This window comes from Alosa sapidissima, chromosome 4, assembly GCF_018492685.1.
Source record: "Alosa sapidissima isolate fAloSap1 chromosome 4, fAloSap1.pri, whole genome shotgun sequence".
NCBI classification, from domain to species: domain Eukaryota; kingdom Metazoa; phylum Chordata; class Actinopteri; order Clupeiformes; family Clupeidae; genus Alosa; species Alosa sapidissima.
The window spans coordinates 33,733,403-33,754,760 of record NC_055960.1 but is presented as its reverse complement, the minus strand read 5'-3'; the positions used below and the strand labels follow the sequence as shown (position 1 = coordinate 33,754,760).

General features: G+C 41.5%; 3 protein-coding genes across 10 annotated transcripts; 1 reads left to right on the top strand and 2 right to left on the bottom strand.

The window, feature by feature from the left end:
* Positions 1-735: 735 nt before the first annotated feature.
* LOC121707600 (E3 ubiquitin-protein ligase NRDP1-like) lies at positions 736-7,860 on the bottom strand. 6 transcript variants are annotated; one of them, XM_042090281.1, is made up of 7 exons: positions 6,886-7,000; positions 5,431-5,830; positions 4,688-4,812; positions 4,327-4,598; positions 3,796-3,931; positions 3,124-3,227; positions 736-2,539 (listed from the first exon to the last, which is right to left on the bottom strand). In XM_042090281.1, the coding sequence occupies exons 3-7, from the start codon at positions 4,700-4,702 to the stop codon at positions 2,185-2,187; spliced, it is 882 nt and encodes a 293-aa protein (XP_041946215.1). In that variant the 5' UTR covers positions 4,703-4,812; positions 5,431-5,830; positions 6,886-7,000; the 3' UTR covers positions 736-2,184. The 6 variants fall into 6 exon arrangements, with proteins under 6 accessions (XP_041946215.1, XP_041946213.1, XP_041946212.1 ...); XM_042090279.1 differs by lacking the exons at positions 4,688-4,812; positions 5,431-5,830 and adding an exon at positions 7,573-7,860; XM_042090278.1 differs by lacking the exons at positions 4,688-4,812; positions 5,431-5,830 and adding an exon at positions 7,578-7,860.
* An 89-nt stretch (positions 7,861-7,949) lies between these two features.
* On the top strand, positions 7,950-11,899 carry nabp2 (nucleic acid binding protein 2). Of its 3 annotated transcripts, none has more exons than XM_042090286.1 (7): positions 7,950-8,016; positions 8,551-8,691; positions 8,890-9,028; positions 9,256-9,327; positions 9,839-9,914; positions 10,109-10,148; positions 10,804-11,899. In XM_042090286.1, the coding sequence occupies exons 2-7, from the start codon at positions 8,613-8,615 to the stop codon at positions 10,974-10,976; spliced, it is 579 nt and encodes a 192-aa protein (XP_041946220.1). In that variant the 5' UTR covers positions 7,950-8,016; positions 8,551-8,612; the 3' UTR covers positions 10,977-11,899. The 3 variants fall into 3 exon arrangements, with proteins under 3 accessions (XP_041946220.1, XP_041946222.1, XP_041946221.1); XM_042090288.1 differs by having other exon boundaries at positions 8,002-8,082; XM_042090287.1 differs by lacking the exon at positions 7,950-8,016 and adding an exon at positions 8,090-8,243.
* A 636-nt stretch (positions 11,900-12,535) lies between these two features.
* On the bottom strand, positions 12,536-21,335 carry LOC121707599 (SAM pointed domain-containing Ets transcription factor-like). Its single transcript, XM_042090277.1, has 6 exons — positions 21,035-21,335; positions 16,870-17,322; positions 15,681-15,878; positions 14,843-14,890; positions 14,566-14,703; positions 12,536-13,357 (listed from the first exon to the last, which is right to left on the bottom strand). Exons 2-6 carry the CDS (start codon positions 17,318-17,320, stop codon positions 13,179-13,181), a joined length of 1,014 nt encoding a protein of 337 aa, XP_041946211.1. The 5' UTR covers positions 17,321-17,322; positions 21,035-21,335; the 3' UTR covers positions 12,536-13,178.
* Between the last annotated feature and the right edge of the window lie 23 nt (positions 21,336-21,358).

Sequence of the window (21,358 nt, the reverse complement as noted above, 5' to 3'; positions counted from 1 at the left end):
TGTGTTGAATTGTCAATTAAATGCGCTGTTTGGAAAAACGACATAATGTGATTGGTTTAATCGTAAGTAATGATATAATCCCGTGAACATAATGTCCTGCGCGTTGACGCGGAATAATCGATGCTGGGTGTCTGTCAGAGGTCCATTAACCCACTTTCAGGTTGAGACTTGTTTTTTATCTACTCACCAGATGTTACTCACAACAGACGTATAGGCTACAAAGCCATATTTGAAGGAACTGTGAATTCAAAGATGTGTTAAAAATTGGAGCATATTGACTGCTACTAACAGCACTCAAATCAAAAAGTTATTCTTGACACTTATGTCTGGGTGCACTGCCACACAAATATTCTTAAAAGACTCTCCTCTAAAACTTAAGTCAAGTCAAAGATCAGCTTTGAGACAGACCAGTGTCTTTCCAAAAAAGTTTAAGCCCATCTGTGAATAGGCCACAAGTTCCTGCTCAAAGATGCTCACACAAGAACAAAGTATGCCTCAAGTAGTAAATTATATTGAACTCTAAAATAAGATGGTTCCCCTCAGTTGCTGAGTTTTTCCACTATGGCTTCAATCCACATGCAATGAGAAGTCTACTAACAGGACACAGCGGTATTTAGACTTGAGCCAAGGCCACACAGGTTAATCCAACACCCTAGATGACCATCAAATGCTGCACAGACACACAATAGTAATTACTCACAACTGTCCTTATAGTAAAAGGTGTACACAAAGAGATCAAAGACAAGAAATATAATTCATATTGGAGTGTTTACAGGGAATATCTTCTTCAATAGGTACACAGACATTATATTCTGTATACAACTTGCAACACTGTCACAAGCAAAAAAAATACTGAATGCAAATCACAACACTCAAAAAAAAAGTAAACAAAATCTTGGATGAGTGACTCATCACTTCCTGAGCCATTTAAAAAAAAAAAAAAAAAAACACATTCATGAATCATGCATTAAACATTTACGATCAAACCCTTTAGGGCACTTAAAACAGAAACCATACATTTTCAAATCCATTTACAAATAACCCATTAGGAAATTAGACCAAAAACAGCCCTGAACATTCTACTGCTCTCAATCTAATCCGTTTTACTGTGTATAAGGGTATGAAAGTTCATACATTGATATTGCTTTGATGTTTTGGTTTTGTTGGCTCTTTCCATGAATGTGTGGAAGAAGAGTTTACTTCACTAAAATGATTACAGTACATTGTTCTGTAAAAGAAAAGAAATGTGTTGGAAAATATTAAAAATGAAGATTTAAACACTAAAAGGAATGAAGAAAAGCAGATATGGTCAAGCTTATCAGAAGCGGTGTCCAAGGAACTATCATTATAACTATGCTGCTAAGGGATTAGGGCTAAAATGAGTTCAAATTTCTGGGCAAATCCATTCCCCGAAAAATGTAAACACTGCAAAGATGTACAGTGTACCAGCTCCCACCTCTACTTTCGACATACTGTCCAACAATGACCAAGACTATTACAGAGAAAGTCATAAAACCTTGGATTGCATTGTTCTCTCAAAACTGCACAATATTTGACAAACCACACAAAAATAGAGTGAGGAATATGTGAGGTATTCTAAAGCTTGCAGTGCTGTATTTGTTGTTAGGAGCCAGGCTATTTTATAGATCAACATGACCATGGTCACAGCAGCTTCAAATGCTCAAACCCTCTTGCTTTTTTCACAGCACAGCAGAGTCCTGTCTTCAGAGTCTTGTGTTAATGTCGTTAGGGAATCTTACACAAATACAGAAAAGTTGCTGGGGTTATTTATGTCTCTGTGTGTTTGTGAGTGTGTGAGTGTTAGTGTTAGTGATATGTGAACTTCAGTTCAGACACTTCCACCACAACATTTCTGCATTTCATGCTAACATGATCAAGTTCTCACCCCATGCAACATAAACTGTTTTCTATGTATCCCCAGTCTATATAAGGTAAAACAACATGAGCATTTCCTCTGAGTCAGTCATTTCGTCTGGTGTTGAAAATGGAGAGACAGAGTTAACTGCAAATCTAAACCACAAACTTGCAGCATAATCACATAATCAACTGAGTGACTAGAACGTCAGACTGTCCTCCAGTATCTTCCAACACGTGTTAAACTAATACCTTATTCAGTTTTACTTCAACGTCCAAGTGATGGCCTACGTTACTATTGCACCCAGACTACAAAATGTCCTCCACTCCATGGGCAAAGATCATGACGAGACCAGGCTCAAGGATCATGTCTTCAGCCATGTGTTGGTTCTCACAGGCCAACACCACCACTGCCTGTTTTCCCGGGATGCGCTTAGCCACGTACAGTTCGTAGTAGCGGCGGTTCATCTGCCGTGTTTCCAGCGTGGCCAGTCCGCCTGGCCAGTTCCGCTCGTGGGCGTTCTCGATCAGATCGCCAACGATGGACGGCGGGCAGCCGCTGTCTACCAGCGAGCGTCGGATGACTGCCTGTAGAACAGCGTCGGGCGTGGAGATCATGCCTCCCCATCGGGTCACACGAGCTGGCTGCAATGAACCCACCCACCTGCAGGGGACAGTGTTGCAGGACAAGTCATTACAAGTCCAATTACACTCATTACAATCAAGTCACTAGCCTGGTTTAATTTCACTTCGTGAAGAGAGTCTGGGTACTCTCATTTGGAAAATGTTTTGTAATGGGCATAGACTTTGCTTTAACTTTGAAATCATTGGTTTGGTCTAACCAAGCACATTGATCAGAGATTCTTAACGTTACTTCCTTCTTCACTTACCTTACCTTCTTCACAACCTTAACAAACTGATTGCAAACTCTATCTCCAGTCAGGAAACAACGCATTTACCTTTAGTGCATAAATGTACACATTCTTCACAAACACAAGTTTGCAGGTGTTACTACTACCGTTTACCACAGTCACTTTAGATTTCAAAACTTATGTCATCCCCTTTCGTCGCTGATTGGCCTACTATCAGGGAAACGGAAACACACTGAAAGAAGCCAGACTAGTAACTAGGGCTACACTCAAGTCACCACACCATGGTCTGCGAGGGTTCTATTAACATCTCAAATGTAATGGGAGCAGAGGGAATAACACATTAGTTGTTACTACAGAAAAAAAGAATGATACTCACTCTAGAATCTCATTGTACTCAATGGTCTCCTCCAGGTTCTGTAAGCTGGGGTTGGTCGTGCGAAGGGCTCGCATGTAGGCCTTCAGTAACTGGATATCACGTTTCTAAAACATAACAGTAAAAGTCCTGATTTAAGTGAAAGGGCACAAACTGCACATTTCTAGCTGGACTGTTCACGGGTCAGATTTCCTGCTACTAAAATATACTACTACTCCATTCTCCTCTCATAGCACCACTTACAACAAGTCTTGCTGATCCTAGCACTTACCACCCGTCTTGAACTGACACTCAACTGTTTAAAAACAGCACTCACTGATGCACTTATTCTTACTGTACTCTACCGTTTCTAAATTGTCCTAAAATTGTTGAGAAAATTGCTTTAAAAAAAACTTAAAACTGTTTACCATGTTGTTAGTCGCTTTGGTTAAAAATGCGTCAGCCAAATGTAATGTAATGTAATGTGATTTAATAATACTCCAAATATACACATACATTTTTTAAATGCCATTTGTGGTTAACAAAGAAGCAGAGGCGACTGTCCTAACTGCCCCATAATCATGTTCTTAATAGTGATGCTACACTGATGATCCATTATGAGATAGATAGATACTTTATTGATCCCCAAGGGGATGAGAAGATGATTGGGCCAGCAGTACAGGCCACAGACCAGACCTGCTCAGCCAGTTGGTGTTTGTGTTCTGAGGCCGTTTTCTCCAGCTCTGCGATCTTGCCTTGCTGTTTCTGAACCAAAGTGCGGAGGTGCCCCACACAGTTGTGTTGGGACAACTCATCCTTGGGAATTTCCAGCCTGCATAAAGGTTAAGGAAAGAAACCGGATAACATATAAGAACTAAATGGGGTGTTTCTCCTTTAAAAGCAGGAAACAAAGTACAGATTCCTTCAGACACATGATAACTGTGTTGTCTTGAAGAGAACTGGAACTTTCAAACAAACTCAAGAAAGTACCCAACAAAAAGCTCCCAAATTACATTAATATCTAATCTTGATCTATTCAAATGTCAGCTCCACTCAAATGTCAATACCAGCAAACAGTTAGGTGAGTCTTTGTATGAGGGAATCGAAAGGGGACTATTTGAGGATCTGTTCACTGATCTGTGTCATTAAAACACGAAACTGAAAACCACACAAACACACTCACTCACTACACACACACACACACACACACACACACTCACTACTCACCCACAGCCTCGCTCACACATGACTGGCTTCTTGGGGTTGTGTTCGCACTCCCTGAGATGCGACTGCAGCTGGCTGAGTCGCAGCACGGCCGTGCAGCCGAAGGCACTGTTGTCACAGCTCAGCTGCAGCTTGGACAGCATGTTGCGCATGATGCGGGGCACCGGCTGCAGCTGGGCCAGCGTGACCTGGGAGCGATCCACGGGGCAGGTGCTCTGCTGGGAGATCCATTGGGTGATGCAGGCATTGCAGAAGGCGTGCTCGCAGTCCGTGGCCTACGGGGGGCGACACCAGAGTCAGCCATTTCTGGGACGTTTCAGCAACATCGGCAGTTAGTTTGAAATGCAAGTGCTCCACAGTAAACCTGCAGCGGAAGCATCTCTGGGTGTTTGCGCTCTTGTTATTCTACACGATAAAGCCTGTCAGTCTTTTATCACACAGGGTATCCTTCCAAGCAGTCTGCCAATCAATCATCAGGGAACAGCTGTGCTGCAGTGATCACAACAGGGATGGAGAACATCTAGCATTAGCATTACAACTGTCATCGTGCTAACCCCTCGCTAAGGTCAGAAGGACGTATGGACGCAGGCACACACGCGCACACACACACACACACACACAGGCACAGATGTGTACACAGTCACAGTGTACAAATGCACACACATGCAATCACATAGAAACACAAGGTCAGGTGAAGTGCACTGGAGCAGTGAGCGATCTGTATGCGCGTCTCAGTTTCAGCCCATCTCTGCACAGCACCTCTCAGCCTCTGGAGACTTACAGCATTATCGATTGGAAGTGGTGGCTGATGCCAAAACCATATATTACGCTCAGCGTGTGCATGTGTGCATAAACGGACTCTCTCCTCTTCATTAACTGAAGTGCAGCTATAAAGCGCCGACTGGCCCACTGCTTTCTCGGGGCTCTGCATTCAGACTCCTGTATGGCTGCCAACCCACTGCGCAAGTCCCCATACAGACTGAACCAGAGGGAGACCATGCACACACACCGTCAAAATGCCGCTGAAATAACTTCTTGACCTATGCTGACATGACACATTACCAAGTGCACACACAAAAACAAACTAAAAAAAACAGAGTCACTCACCTCTCTCTTAACTTATCTCATACCTGTCCACCATCAGGTTGTGGAAATATTTTGGAGCAAACATGTCTTGCATCCGAATAGCTCATCGTCACGTCTCATCGAGCTGCTCAAGGACAACTTAGCCTTGCACTCAAATCTGCAAGGGAAAAGCCATCCCCCTACCACTTCTTCTCATCCTCTTCCTTCTCTCTGCAACTCTCCTCTCCTCTCCTCTCCCCTCCTATCCTGTGCTACTGCATCTCTATGAAAGCTGATCTGTCTCCCTCCTGTCCTTCCTGCTCCCTCTTCATGTGGATTCTACTCATCTGTCGGACGACCCGGACATTCTGTTTGAAGCTTTGATACACAGTTTTGCCCATTCTGATCTGTCCGGCATTAAATCCACGAAAGGAGAGCATCTCTGTGTGACAGTGGGACAGAGACACAACTACAGCTGGCATCTGGCTTGAGATATGCTGAGTCACACACCCCCCCCCCCCCCCTCCCACCCACACATACACACCCCTTCCTGCAAGGTGACTGTGTTTAAAGGGGAATTAATATCAATCTGATTTATTTACACATGAGATAAAAACAAAGGAAACTGATCAAATGGTTATATATTATTGTGTAAGTATACCAGTATAATCAGCTCCTATTAACTCACCACCCAAAATGATGATATATATATGTATATATATATATATATATATATCGATGGATGGTGGAACACACTGCCAGTTCCTACAAGGGCAGGGACATCCTTTTCCACTTTCAAAAAACTCCTGAAGACCCAGCTCTTTAGAGAACATCTACTCTCATAGCAACACTTACAACAAGTCTTACTGATCCTAGCACTCACCAGCCGTTTTAAACTGACAAGTAACTGTTAAAAACAGCACTCACCGACGCACTTATTCTTACTGTACTCTAATGTTTTTTTAAACTGTCCTAAAATTGTGAGAATTGTTCTAAAACTTACTGTTTACCATGTTGTTAGTCGCTTTGGTTAAAAAGTGTCAGCCAAATGTAATGTAATGTAATATATATATGTGTGAAATATATAAGTGACATTCTCCTGAAAATACCCACTACACCTGTCTGTACATTTAAGACCAGAGTGTAAATCTGGCTTCAATAAAGACTGGAGAAGGCTTTACACCAAAATCCATCTGTGCAATATTGAAAAGAATCAGATTATGCAAAGTGTAGGCTTTTCTTAATTCTCATTACTTGAATGAACACCTCAGAGTAGTAGTAGTAGTAATAATAATAATAATAATAATAATAATAATAATAATAATAATAATAATAATAATAATAGATAGATAGATAGATAGATACTTTATTGATCCCCAAGGGGAAATTCAAGAATAACAGCATCTATAGTTATACCATGGCAAAAGGGTATAACAAAAGTCCCAGAAATCAGCCTCGGGAGTAAAACAGAACAGGAGACTAGGTAGAGGGCTATACCTGTACGGGCTCCTCCAGCACACCACTGCAGATGGGGCACAACAGGTCTTCATCCACATGCCCCTGGAAGCGGTTAGTGTCGTACCCCATGGCACATCACTTGGGCTGCCACAGCCTAGGGCAGATTCCAGCCATTAATTATTTTAGTGGCAAAGGAAAAAAAAAAAAAATCAGGAGGCAGTTCACATTGGTGGCACTAAGACCATCAGTACATCACTACGAGTGGTAGTAGTGAGCATTAATATGCAGTCTGATACTTCTGTGGCACAACATAACAGCAGATTTGGTAAAACAAAGCTTCAATCTTATCTTCAAACTATAACACCACATGAGTGATTATGTCCAAATAAGAATATCTTATTCATGGATTCTCTATCATACATTTGCAATATTGACTGGTAGGCCGAACACTGCATCCACAGCACTTACTGTAATTATGAAAACAACTGTCATTTCGACATCATGTATAAAGCTATTCAAGAACATTCATCTCACCCGCAATCAAACCTTATTTTACGACAAGTCACAGAAAGGTGACATTTAAGTCAGAATACAGATATGATTAGCCAGGTCATGTCACTGTCATGTTAACGATTGTTACATTAACCGCTGCTGTAATCAGTGGAGATGGGTAAATCTGGCCATCTGATTATGCAATTTGTAGGCAAAGTTTGAACCATTTCTTACCTTACCTCGTGCAGTAGGTCTTTTGAGTTTGCCACAGACTGTATCAAAAATGGTCTCATCTGCATACTTGGAGGCAGTATTTTTTTAATAAAACAAAGTAGTGGGACGACGGCGCTATAGAGACATGGTTAGGGATTAAAACCCCTTTGTGAATGTTGTTAACAATTAAAGTTGACTGAAATCCACAGCTTTGTGGGCTCAAACGCGGTTTTAATTTCACGTTACTCGCCTGTTTCCAAAGTTATCCCGTTGTGCCTGTATCCTTCCTGTTTGCTGACCACTTATGCACACGTCCCTAAACACATGACCAGACTGCACCACTATGATTGGGTAATAACGTTGATAAACATTTAGTTTGACCAATAGGGTGTCTTTTACCAAATGTTTCCGGTAGTGTATGATGCTATGGAAAAAATAAACAAGATTACATCAACGTAAAATAAGGTTTGCTTTCCATTTCTTCCACACACTGCACACGTTGGTAAAAAAATAACCATTAGCCTCAGTTAAGTGAGTGCAATTTTACCCTTACGTTTAAAAGTTTTAGCATGATAAATACCTTCAGCTCTTCTGTTGGTGTTACCCTCGCTGGCTAGCTAGCTATCGCTAACTGGTTCCTGATAGAAGCTCCCAGTTAGCAAACATTAGGCTGCAAGATGTAGAGCGCACTGGTAACGTTATTTTCTAACATGTATACTTTCAATATTTACTGTAAACGTTAATTAATATAATAACAGCAATATGCATGTGTGTACCTAACCAGCCATGTGAAATTGCCAAAAGCATTTGTTAGCTAAGTTAATAAAATTGGAACCAGTCGACGTTACCTAAACCAGTTGTCCCCTTACATTGATAGCCGCCAACACGTCAGTTCTGTCAAAGTTGTACGAGCCTATTCGAATGCAATTACTAGGCAATAATGACCATTTAATGCGTTGCAACATACAATAAATATTGTCTCCCTTGTTTTCCCCCAAGGTTTGGCGGGAACTTGATCACAACCTGTCATTTCAAGACTGTAATTTAGATGTTCTGCAAACATGACAACCGAGACCTTCGTCAAAGACATCAAGCCAGGACTAAAAAACCTTAACGTAATATTTATTGTCCTGGAAACAGGTATTGGGTTATTGCCTTGTGCCATTTTATTCTTTATTGATGATGTTTTCTTTTTAAGAGATAAATCCATTGTGTTCCCATTTTGATTCTTTTGCATATGCTGTAAAACACTCTTCCTGTTGTCCATGCCTGACATGCTCATAAATAGTGTGCATAAATAACTAAGTGTCAAATTCTGTCTTACCTCTGATCTTAAAGGACGTGTAACCAAAACTAAGGATGGCCATGAAGTGCGAACATGTAAGGTGGCAGACAAGACAGGCAGCATCAGCATCTCCGTCTGGGATGAGGTGGGAGGACTGATTCAGACAGGAGACATCATCAGACTTACAAAAGGGTGAGAAGAAGACTGCCCTTACCTCTTTATGTAGAAGAGTATAAGCATGTATCTGTTTCATAACTGAAGCACTGTTTCAAACGCTATGCAAAATCTCAGTCTTCTTTGTACTGATATCTTTAGTGATATGTGTGTGTGTGTGTGTGTCTGTGTCTGTGTCTGTGTGTGTGTGTGTGTGTGTGTGTGTGTGTGTCTGTGTGTGTGCGTGCATTCGTGCATGCTTCCAGTTATGCCTCTGTTTTCAAAGGCTGCCTCACACTCTACACTGGAAGAGGAGGAGAGCTGCAGAAGATTGGAGAGTAAGTTGTTCATCTCATATGGAATCCCTGAAATGCCATATGTAAACATAATGCAGCACATGCACAAAGACATACACTGGTATACAAGTATTAAGACAAACACTGATACAGGATGGTAACTGCCATGGGATTTTATACATGGGCTCAAAATAGCTGGCGATGGTTACACACCAGGGAACCCACATTGGGAATTTAAATCATAATACATAGATTCAGATTGCTAAGAGGATGACTAACACACTGGCATTAACTTGACAAGGCAATCGAAATTGAAGATCTATAATTGAACAATGAATCATTCACACTCACTCCTACTTGCACGGCATTATAGGCACATGAACATTACACACACAATGCTGAACACAACAGGCTCACTGCTCCTTACAATGCATTATGCATGTAATTCAGCATGTATGCCATTGCCCAGTTACAGAAAGGATATAGAGAAAGTGACGAAGGTTGCTATTTAAACTTTGGCCTGAGTAGGTAACATGCTGCTGGGCTATTTCAGGTTCTGCATGGTTTACTCAGAGGTGCCAAACTTCAGTGAACCCAATCCAGAGTACACTGCCCAAAGCAACAAAGTGGTAAGAGAGAGACCAAACCTGTGTTTCTTCTTTATCTCTCCATAACAGTTCTTGATATGTTTCAGCCGTGTGTGTGTGTGTGTGCTTGATCTAAAACTTCTCTGTAATGTGCGCAGACAGTGTTTGCTATGTTCAATTAGCGTGACCACCAGTCTCATGGTCTCCTCTCTCTCCCATCCGTTTCTTGTTGCCAGAGCTTGAATGACAACAGTGCTACCTCTGGAGCCTCCAGTGGTGAGTTGAGTTGCATCTGAACGCCGTATAGGTTGCCTCGCCATTGCACTGTGCAATTCATATAGACCCTTTCAACAAGATAAACAAAAACAATGCTTGAACGTTCTATTTTGTTCCCAGTCTACTTCCTCTGCATGAAGATAACATATGGAATGTTAAAACGGAAGCCTTGTGGGAACAACTATGATGCTGACAATGGAACTCTCTTGAAAGGGTCTATAGTTAATCCTGCTTAAGCAACCTCCTCATGAGCAGTGTTCATTGCAGACCATTCAGATGCTGTACATTGCTCAGATCGTAAGGGATCACATTACAGTCCACTTTATGGAGCTTGAAGAGGAGGTTATAGGATGCCACTGAGAAGACAACAGTTTTTTGCATCCCTTCAGTTCTCAGATACTTTTAGATCAGCATCCACCTTCACGTTCTTGTAAAGTGATATTAAGCTTCATTAATATGTAAATCCAAAGGTAATTAAAGATTTGTCTCGTACAATTATACAAGGTACATAAATGAATTACAATAATTAAACATGAGGAACAAATGTTGTAAACAGTTAATTGACATGTTTTAGCTGGAAGGTCAGAAAGCTGTGATAACATGCGTGGTCAAACGGTTTCTTTCAAACTTGTAAGACTTGCCTCTCTTATTAAAGGGATCGAGACAACAAATGGAAATGGAGTGACGTCTCAGACAGCTGGCAGCTCTACCAACTCCCAGACCGGAGGCCGGGCGGGTGGAACTAACGGTAATAAGGTGGTGAGCGCTGGAGGAGGGGGCAGCTCCATCAGCAATGGGAAGGAGACCCGGCGCACAGGCAAAAGATGATCGTTCTGCTAAAGAGACTCATCAAAGCCACAGACTGTAAAAACAAGGCCATCCCAACAGGTTTTAGCTTCTGTTCCCCCCCCATTGGATTGGCTTGGACAAAAGCGCTGCTGAACATGAATGTGGAAGGTTTGACTTTGCACATTTGGAACCAAAATGAAATCAGATACCTTCTGAGCAGCTTATAAAATGACCCCAACCATTGTCTACGGTTCCCTTGGTTACAGTGGATTGACTTTGGCCCGTAGTCCAGGATATTCTGTCACCATTTTGCCAGTTTGATAAGTCTGGCAGATGACTTTGGGAATTTGTGCTCTACAGCCTTCAGCTATCTCTTCCACACTTTTTCCATGGAAAGCATTACACCAAGAGAGAAGCATCACTAAGAGAAAAATACATGCTATAGCAAGCACGCTAAGGTAAAAGTCATTCAAGGTTATCTCACTGGAATCAGATGTCTTTCCTTTTTATATTTGCCCAGATATGTTATACATGTGTTCATCCTGTCCATAACATGCATATTAAGTATGATTTGTTTTCATGTTATATGAACTACCTACTGGCCAGGTAAAACTATATAACGTATAAAAGTATATAAGTAAATATAACTATGAATCAGATACAGGCATTTCCTGTATTCTGCTGTATACATCAAAAGAAGGACATTCACTAACCCCATAAAAAATAACAAAACAGCAGACCAGTTTATTTTTATATCCTGTTCCAAAAGAGTCTTTTGTCATTTGTCATTTATTCAAACGGTAATTATGTCTGTAAAATATACCACTTTCAGCTCAAATTTAATGTGATTTGTATGTTTGTGGGAGTATGTATTTGCAGCATAATGTTACTAGATTTCATGTTTCATGTTCAGACCTCTAATGCAGCGTACTGTAATGTTATATTAAACCCCTAAGACAGTATTAGTTCTGCTTATAGTGTAAACCAAGAGAAAGGTGTAAACAAGCCTAAAAATTATGTGGCCAAGTTAATTGGCTGCATGGTTGAAAACAAAAGAATGAAATTATGTATTACTATCTTCATTCACTGTGGAATATAATATTTTCCTCATTTAGCTCGTGCTTGATCTAGGCAACTAATACTTTGTAGGAAGCACAAAACATAAGGAAACTAAATGCGCTGTGTATGCTACAAGTGGAAATGTTCGAGGGTAGAGCCAAAGTAGACACACGATACAGTGGTCTATTCAGCTGATGTCCTTTTAATATCAGATACTTGTATGACCGTCATTCATTGTGGCCCTAATTTCACTGCACTACTGGGAACATGAGCCAGTTGATTTGCACCACTGGTCAGAGCTTAACCACTCTGGATGACCTAGCAAAGATCCTCCGCTTCAACCCTCTCTGGACCTAATGTGGTCTGATCAAAAGTAAACAAACGTGACACATTTGCAAACCTCAAAGGTGTATACAGTAGCATAGATTGGTTTTCCAAAGCCGTTTACATTTTTCACCCTTTTTTCCCTTTATGAAGAAATGTACTAAACTGAAGAAAAGCAAATAGGTTTTTTGATATTTTAATTTTCTGCTCTTGTTCACAGAAGTAAGCAAACTGTAACTAATACTCAAGGTATCTAAATAGACAAGATTCTATCTAGAACAAGACTATTAATAAAATAGCTTTATAGATCTACTGTATGAGCCTAAACAAATTAGGCAATTGTTGTACAAAGTCATATAGTGGGAATGTGAGCGTAAAACAGGGCATGGGCTCTTTTCTGTCCTCCTAATAACGCTTAATGGTGTAATCAACTATATTGAGTTGACTTGAAAGAACACAACTGCACAAGTTTTTGCTGCCCTGATGAGTATCCTGGCACTAGACTAGTGCTCACTACCTTCCTAGGACTGGACATTAGGTCATCTCTTCTGTCATCATCTTCTGTCACTATATCAAAATATAATGTTTAAACCTTGCTTTCTGCTGCTTGTGTAAAAAAAAAAAAAACTTTGTCATTTGACGACGATATTAAAAAAATAAATAATTTTTGAGAAAAAACAGATACAAAATACAAAGAAAAAAAAAATAAAATCAGCTGTCCGTGCCAGTCCAGAGTGTATTTTCCTGTGGTTCATATAGTTAGTCTCTCAGGAATGGACTCAGACTCAGGGGCCAGTGGACGTATCACCTCCTCCCTCCTCCATCTCCAGACAGGGCGAGAGCCTGCTGAAGATACACTCACACCTGGTTGACGAACTGATAGACCAGTCTTTGGGACATGTCCGGCTTGCGTATTATACCCTTCTTGTAGTATTGCCTGATGGAGCGACTGAGCTTGTCGTAGTTCATCGCTGGCCGGTTCTTCCTTTGGCCCCATAGACGAGCCACCTGAGCAGAGTCTTCGATTTTGAAGATTCCTGGTGGTGCCAGAGAAGGGGAGGTAAAACAACATCACATGTTTACTGAATATACCCATGATTCCACAAAGAAGGCATTCCACTATTTTCTATGAATGCTGAACGATTTTTTTCTTGGAAAGTCATATAGATAATGACAGATGTAGCTAAATACTGCATATCTAAATACAGAAAAAACTATTTACTGCACGTAGACTAGGGCTATGCCTTAAAATACCCTAGTAGATTGAGAAGTGGATGTCGTGAAGGTGAACAAATGATAGCCTATTAGAAAGGCAAACAAACGTTAAAGTTGCTTTTGACGTAGTAGCCTACAATGAAGAAAACTGATGCTCTGAATACTGAATCAGCCGTCTCTGAAAGTTTCTAGGCCTATAGCCTAATTGATGCATTTAACCGGAATTTGGATTTAATTTTTTCACCGCAAAACAGACGTGCACTGTTTTCATATATGGTGGAGCACCTAATCGCTATTAGCACTTCTCCTTCCATAATTTAACTTAATCCATAATTTGATACTGCAACTAAAGTTAGACTTGAAGAAGAATCTGTCTGCTCACCAGTTCCATTTTTTTTAACAGCCATTTCATTATTGATATGTTGATTACATGTCTATATTAACATGTTCTATCAAAGAAAAGATAGAAAATAACTATTTGTGTGTGTGCTGTAAAATGGTTAGAAGAAATGAAATCGGAATCGGCAGGTCAAACTCTATGAAAAATCGGAAATCGGTATCGGCCCAGAAAATTGCAATCGGTGCATCTCTAATTCTAGGAGTTAGTTCATTATTACTATTGACCAAATTGCAGTTTGCATCTGAAAATGGGATGGTGTCTGTATCGATACTAACATGGCAATGACATTTAATTGAAAAAGTCGATTGAATGAAAGCTATATTGCATCAAAACATGCCATCTTAACACTTAACTGGGACATTATCAGTGAAATTAGTAGAAAGTACATCCATAACACTGCAGGTGATGATACATGGGACAACGTTTTTGAACAATGTTACTGGGCAACCACATAACCAGTTCAATGTGTTCTTGGATTGGACAATACTGATAATTTGCCTACTGGTGATTAAAATTCTCAAGGAATAAGAAGTTGCCCAAAACGGGAATGTATCAGAACAACAAGGAACATTTCTCAGCAACAGTGCCTTGTGTACTATCAGCTTAATAGCCAGGCACTGGGCTGCTTACCTTTGTCCTTATTGAGCCAGCGGATGTAGCGGCTGTAGTTGTGGGGCTTGAGCAGCAGCTCCCGGAGAAACTGCCACAGGTGCACGGGCTGGCCAGAGCAGGAAGAGTCCGCCTCCGGCCATGCGTCCTGACCTCCTGCTGCACAGCACAGACAAGGCCTTAGACTCCACCAGGCTGCGCATTGTTACGATTAATATTCATAGAGGAGCTGAATTAATGAGTCAGCATTATCATTCTGTGATGCGATAATGTGATTGTATGGTAGAAAAGGGCCTACCTGGTGTTGGTCTTTCAGTCACTGAACATCTTCCGTGCATCCAAGCAGCTGGAAGAGAACAAAAAGCTGATATTTAACAATGACTACATGGGGAAAGTAATCTTACAAAATGTTTAGACCTAGCCTGAAAGTGATGCTTTGATGAACAAATACAGCGCACATACAGTACATGCTGTGGCTGATGAAACTTGATCAACTACACCACCTCTGTGGTGTACTTCCATAAATGAGATGGCTGCACGCATTTAAAGGCTTTACTAACAATGATGTTGACACAGCACTCACGCATACATACATATATTTAGAGCTTGTGCAGCACATATTAACTCAAAGCTACGGTGAGCCAGTCAGATTAAACTAATGTGTCAATGCACCACAACAACTTTTGATAAATGATACAAAATATGCAATCAATGCAGTTGCTTTGAAACTGCATTGTGTGCATGTTGCAAGTGGGACACAAATTAATCACAATGGAGACCGTGGGGACAATGAGCACATATATACAGTGTCAGGTGGAAATGCAGTGACTGTAAGTAGCTCCAAAGGTCACAAAATGGAGTGAATGGGCCTGAAGTGCAAGTCTTACACAAATCATCATTCTAATTTCTTTCAGTCTGAAATTAAGTGTAAATGGATTAAATCAGCAACATTTTCCCCCGACGCCGGAGGGGGGAGAGGCCCCAAATTATACTATATATTATGGGGGGCCCCAGAATTATTGTCTATCATAGGGCCCAAATTGTAGCAGCGCCCCTGAATTAAAGTGTATATTGAATTAATGGATGAAATCAGCAAGCTTTTTTCCCTGCACCCCCACACCTCTGCTGTGCTGTACCTGATTTCCATATGTCCAGGTGGGCGTGCAGTGTGCTGCTGTACTCGGGGCACAGTTTATGGAAGTCCTCCTGACTCATGGCACACAGGTCTTTGCCGTCCAGCTGCTGGAAGGCCTTGCCCACGGAAGGCAGCTTGTACAGGTGCTCCGTCCACAGCAGCCACTTCTGGACGTTCCCCTCCTTCCAGTCCACTGGATCTGAGGAGAGGACGGACCAGATTGGTGTTCACACGTTACACCCAAGACATTTTGGTAACGTTTAATATACACCATGATTGTTTAAGACATCTGAGTAAACAGAGCAAAAAGGGAGCAGGGTTAATTAAGTTAAAGACCAGATCCTTTTTTTATGGTCACAAGGCTGTAACTTCTCTTGTTGAATTTACCTGTTCAGTCAATAAAATCAAGAAAATAAACAGTCGAATAAAGAGGTTAGTCAACTGTTTCCTAAAATTGTTGTGTCAACGATTAATGTTCATACTGTACATCTTAGCAGTCCACCACCACTTCAGGCTACTTATGATTACAGTTTAAACAGTGTACTGTATGCTACTTTCAGTCATAACTTTGCTTATAAAGCAGGTTATACAAGGTGAAAAGATAGGCACAGAAAGGAGTCTATCATTTGTTTGCACAGGGCGGCGTGGCACACACCGGTCTTCACCCAGGGCAATTTGCCATAACACACACACACACACACACACACACACACACACACACACATGCACGCACGTACACACGCATGCACAGAGACACATGGAGCATATGCTAAGCGTGAGGCTCGGCTTGCTCAGTGTTTACCCTTTAGTCCAAGGCCATGGGATGGCAGCTATTAGGCATTACAGCTTTTCACTTGGCTTGAATTTACTTTGTGAATACATCTCAGAGTATTAGTGGGTGGTAATATTTTTTGTTGTCCACAACTCTATGAACTCTTTGAGGTGAATAGTGACAAGAAGGAGCACCATAACACATCTAAAAAAATCTATATTTATTCAAATGAAAAAATATATTTTAACTCAATATTTCACCTTAGGGATTAGTAAGTATTTAGCAGTAAGTAGTATTCAGTAGACATGCATGCTGTCACAGATGCGTGAGATGAATGGGACTATACAAGAGAGATTATGGTAACTGCAGATAAAGTTGAGTGAATATATGTAGTGTCTCTCTGTAGGTTGGTGCTCACCTGGTGTGATGTTGAGCAACTTGCAGGCCGTCTCAATGTCCTTCAACACCTCCTCCACAACCAGGGTCTGCATCTGCTCCAAGGAGCGCTCCTCGTCCGGCCCCACTGGCAGGGCTGGAACCACCAAGGCTGAGCTGTGGATCTGGGGACACTGCTCTGGCTCCCCCGCACAGCGTGTCGGGGAGGCTGAAGCGACCTCAGGGCTTGGGGTGGGGGTAGGGGAGGGTTCCCTGACCCGTTCCAGCCAGGTGGTCTCATCGATAGGCAGAATGTCAAAGCTGGGGAGATAGAGGACCTGAAGGCTGCGCTCCGAAACGTTCAGGCTCCAGGGCTCAGTGATGTCAGGCGACCCGCTCTCTGCCTTCACGCTGATGGTCTCGGGGCTCCCTGTGAGGGTCACATCAGCTGGGCACACGGTGGTCTCCGCCTGGCTGTCCCTTGGGCTTGCCATGTCTACATCCCCCAGACAGCCAGTGATTGAAAAAGAAAGTGACAAAAACATAACTCATATTCAGTTCATTTGTTTAATTCTGTCTCAGTTAGGTCAAGCAAATACAGTCTGTGAGCAATAACTTCAACGTTTAAAATAAGACTGAGGTTTGTGTTACAATGATTAATACCTTAACCTTGTAAAACTAATTTAAAAGTACTGCAATGAGTGCCTTCTACTACATGTCAGATAAAGATGCTCAGCAGCTGTAGTGTAAAAGTTAAGAATTCAGGTCAACATTGTTAGAATAATTAATAATTAATAGATTACGCCCATGTATGATCTCAGTGTTTGTCTACTGTGTAAAAGTTAATTATCTTACATTTGTACCACCCATTCAGTTTGACTTGTTTTTTCAACACTTTTCAACACCAAAAAATGTTCAAGAAAGTTCACAACAAGTTATCATATCGACTGTATTCTTCTGATGAAAACGTTCCCACTTATTTAAAAGAAAATAATTTCATGATCACCACCAATATCTAGGAACACATTTAGCAAAGCAATAGACTGGGGAAAAAATATTTACACTACCTTTTACATAACCTGCACTGATGCTGAGCTGACACATACCAAAGAGTTCACCATGCCCAGTGTAGTCGTCTCCAAGCGCCGGTGAGCACTGGTATAAAGGGCCTGGAGAGGGCTGTATTTGAGGGGTCTGTGGGTGTGAGTCTGGGGTTTGTGGGTCTGAGGGAGTCACGGTGCAACAGTGGCTGGCATGAAGCAAACTGGATTTCCCTGAGTCACTTACTTGTGGGTCAGTACTCCAGAATAGGGTGTGACGCAGAGGTAAGTGACAACGCGACGCCTCACTCTGGCTTTTTGAAAGAGTCGCCTCTCTCCCCTGGTCTTTGTCAGCGTGAGTTTTTAATAATAGAGGTGAGCATGATGATGGCGCTCAATTCAAACGCAGCTTGACATCGGCACCTTTGGAGGACAGTCCACCACAGACGAGGAAAAATACTTCCATTCAGTCTCCCATGTAATGGGCCAGGCCAACACAGGTGACATTATAGCTAAAAACTCAGATTTTATCTCAGACAATCTTCTAATCATGCTGAAGGCAGTAATTAACAGACACTGTGTATGTGTGTGCATGTGTGTGTGTATGTGTGTGTGTGTGTGTGTGTGTGTGTGTGTGCATGTGTGTGTGTGTAATTGACTGGCTGATTACAGTTCTCCCGGGGTATGGACACACACAGATGGAGAACGATGGAGGCTGTCTAGAGTCATCGCTTTGCACATGTTCCGGAAGATGTTCTGGGATTTGTTTGGTCACAGCATGCATCCCTGCCATTCATAAAATCTTACGACAGCACCACACCTTGAGAGAGCAGCTGAAAGCTATAGCACTATCATGTATCACTATTTACTTGCTGTGCTGACTTGGGCTTGAACACAACACAGGGTGTGCCTTCTTTCAGATGATTGTCAGCGTGGCTTGGATCTCTTCCTCATAACATAGTGGAAGGCAAAGGGCTTTAAGGGGTCTGCTGTGTGGCCAAAGCAAAGCAAATGAAGTTATCCATACAGACTGACTCCCAGAGAGTCTGAAAGAGCCTCATCGCCTCACGTTCTGTTTGTCCTCCCTCCCTCGAGCAGTCCCTTCCACATTCTCACTTTCATCTCCTGATTCCCCATGAAAGGTCCCGGGCCATCCATGGCCTCTGCATTTACTGGGGGTCAGATTAGAGGAGATGTGTGTCCACTCACACCCCCAACCCCACACACCCCCTGCAACAGCTTGCGCTAAGTCCATTACCCTGGCAAATTTAGTTTATTTCCAGCAGAGAGGAGGCTTTAGAGCGGGGCGCAAACATGCCCCCTTAGCGAAAGGATTTAAATCTCCACTGATCTCCAAATGAGTTTGCTGAAGACTTCAGGGCTCATTTCAGGAGAATTAGGAAACTGCAACATTTACGGGATTGTTCATCCCATTCATTGTAAGAATGTTCCAGAAACTCCCCCATTTAAAAAAAGAAGTGGCACCAAGAGGTCTGGCTACTCTCAAGTGAGGATATCCCTGTTGTCTGAAATTATATTTGCATAAATCATATAAGGGAAACAAAATGGATTGTGTAGTTTTACAGAAAAAAAGCAGGGATTAAACGGTTCAAAGAACAAAAATGAAAACCGGAAATGAACAAAACATTGTGGATGAACTTAACCCAAAACGGGAACAAAACCAATTTCACTTGATCCAGAGTGAAAACACTATGTTCAATTTTAGATAGCCAGTTAACAACAGTATTTATCATTCCAATTAACCTTTCTTTGGGTTAAATTCATAAGCTTGGAAAGTCACCTGCCCACACATGTTACCCTATAGGATAGATTTAGTCAGATTTTATGAATCAGTGTCTCCCCTGAATAACAAGCTTGGCCTACTATGAGTTGATGAAATGGATTTTCATATCAAACACTATCGGACAGCCTTTTCCAACTTTGTAGCCTATTACTGAGCATTGTGTGAAATAACATACCAGAGACACTAAGAAAAGATCTAGGCCTAGTGTCATGCAGTTGGTAGCAACACACATAGGTTAGTCTATTTAACATGGCTTAAAGCAAGGACATTTTCTGTGCCTGAAGTTAGGCTATCACACCTCTTTGAGGATCTCATATAGGTCAATTGCCTTTCAAATCTCCCCCCATGCCTGAATTCAGGCACAGTTCTTTTAACAGTTAGCCTTGATATCTAATGTACTTTAATTTAAGCATTATGGCTATTGTGCAGAATCAATTTGTAAAGGCAATGCTTGTAAAAATGTTTTTAGAGGAACATTATTAACCGCTCTTCTATAACGTTCTAACCAGTTACCATTTAGAGGAGAGGCCTTGGAACACTGGCACAGGAATAATGTTTTTGCTCAGAACGAACTGAAATAAAAAATATTGTTTTCAATTCCTGGAAAAAATGTTTTGCAATGCTTTAACTCTACCCCTTCACAATGCAGGTTTAGCAGCCTTACTGAACAGCCTGTCTGTAACTCTTCCTACTGTACTGCTCATTAATCAGTCTATTGCTAAACCAACATGATAGTGTGGGTCACCATGTCTGCATAAGTTCTTCTCCTAAAACTTTCATAAAGTAAAGATAGTTTAGAGCTCAAGAAAGTGACTAAAGATTAAGAATTTAAAGCCAAAAAAAGACAGTCTGGTCTCTCAGTGGTCGATGAATGCTGTAAAGCGTACACAACTTTAGTGCATACATCATACTGCATAGAAAGAAATGTAAACCAGTAAGCCATGCCATCTGAAATATTGAGTACTTTCACTTGGATCAATTCCCATATTTTAAGTCTCGATTCATTGAAATTTATATTTGTTAGGCCACATCTTTGATGATGTCATTTTCATGTTTGTTTATATAAAGAGTTAAACACATTTTCGGAACATATCTGAGCTCAGTAGGCTTATTGTGTTATGCAACATGAGACCATTTCTTTAAAAGGATAAAATGGGAAGAAGACATCAAATGTCACTCTGACCTTATTTTTCCTACTTATTTCAAGTAGACTTATCTCAATTATATTAGCATGGTATGACTTTATAATGCAAGAAAGAGAGAGAGAGAGAGAGAGAGAGAGAGAGAGAGAGAGAGACAGAGACAGAGAGAGAGAGAGGCATTTGTTATTCAGAAATCATAACTGATGTGCTGAAGGCCCATACCTCACTGGTGACTTGTGGATCCAGTGCTGATTAGTTTCCAATGGCTACAGGACCTCGTCCGCTGTAGACTGGCAGTGAAGACCCTCCACCAGTCCTTCCCAGATTAATGACACAGCTAAGCAAGAATCAGCAAGCTGCTATTTGTGCTGCCAAGCTTCCTTGAGTAATTTCCTGAAATTCAAGACATTTACAAGCCAGTCTCCCAGAATGACTGATCTCTGTCACAACGCTCTGCTGTAGAGGTGAAAAGGGTTTCTTCCCTAATACACCTGCTCTGGGTGTGTACCAGTACCCAAGTGACTGTGTGTGAAGGAATGTCTGCTC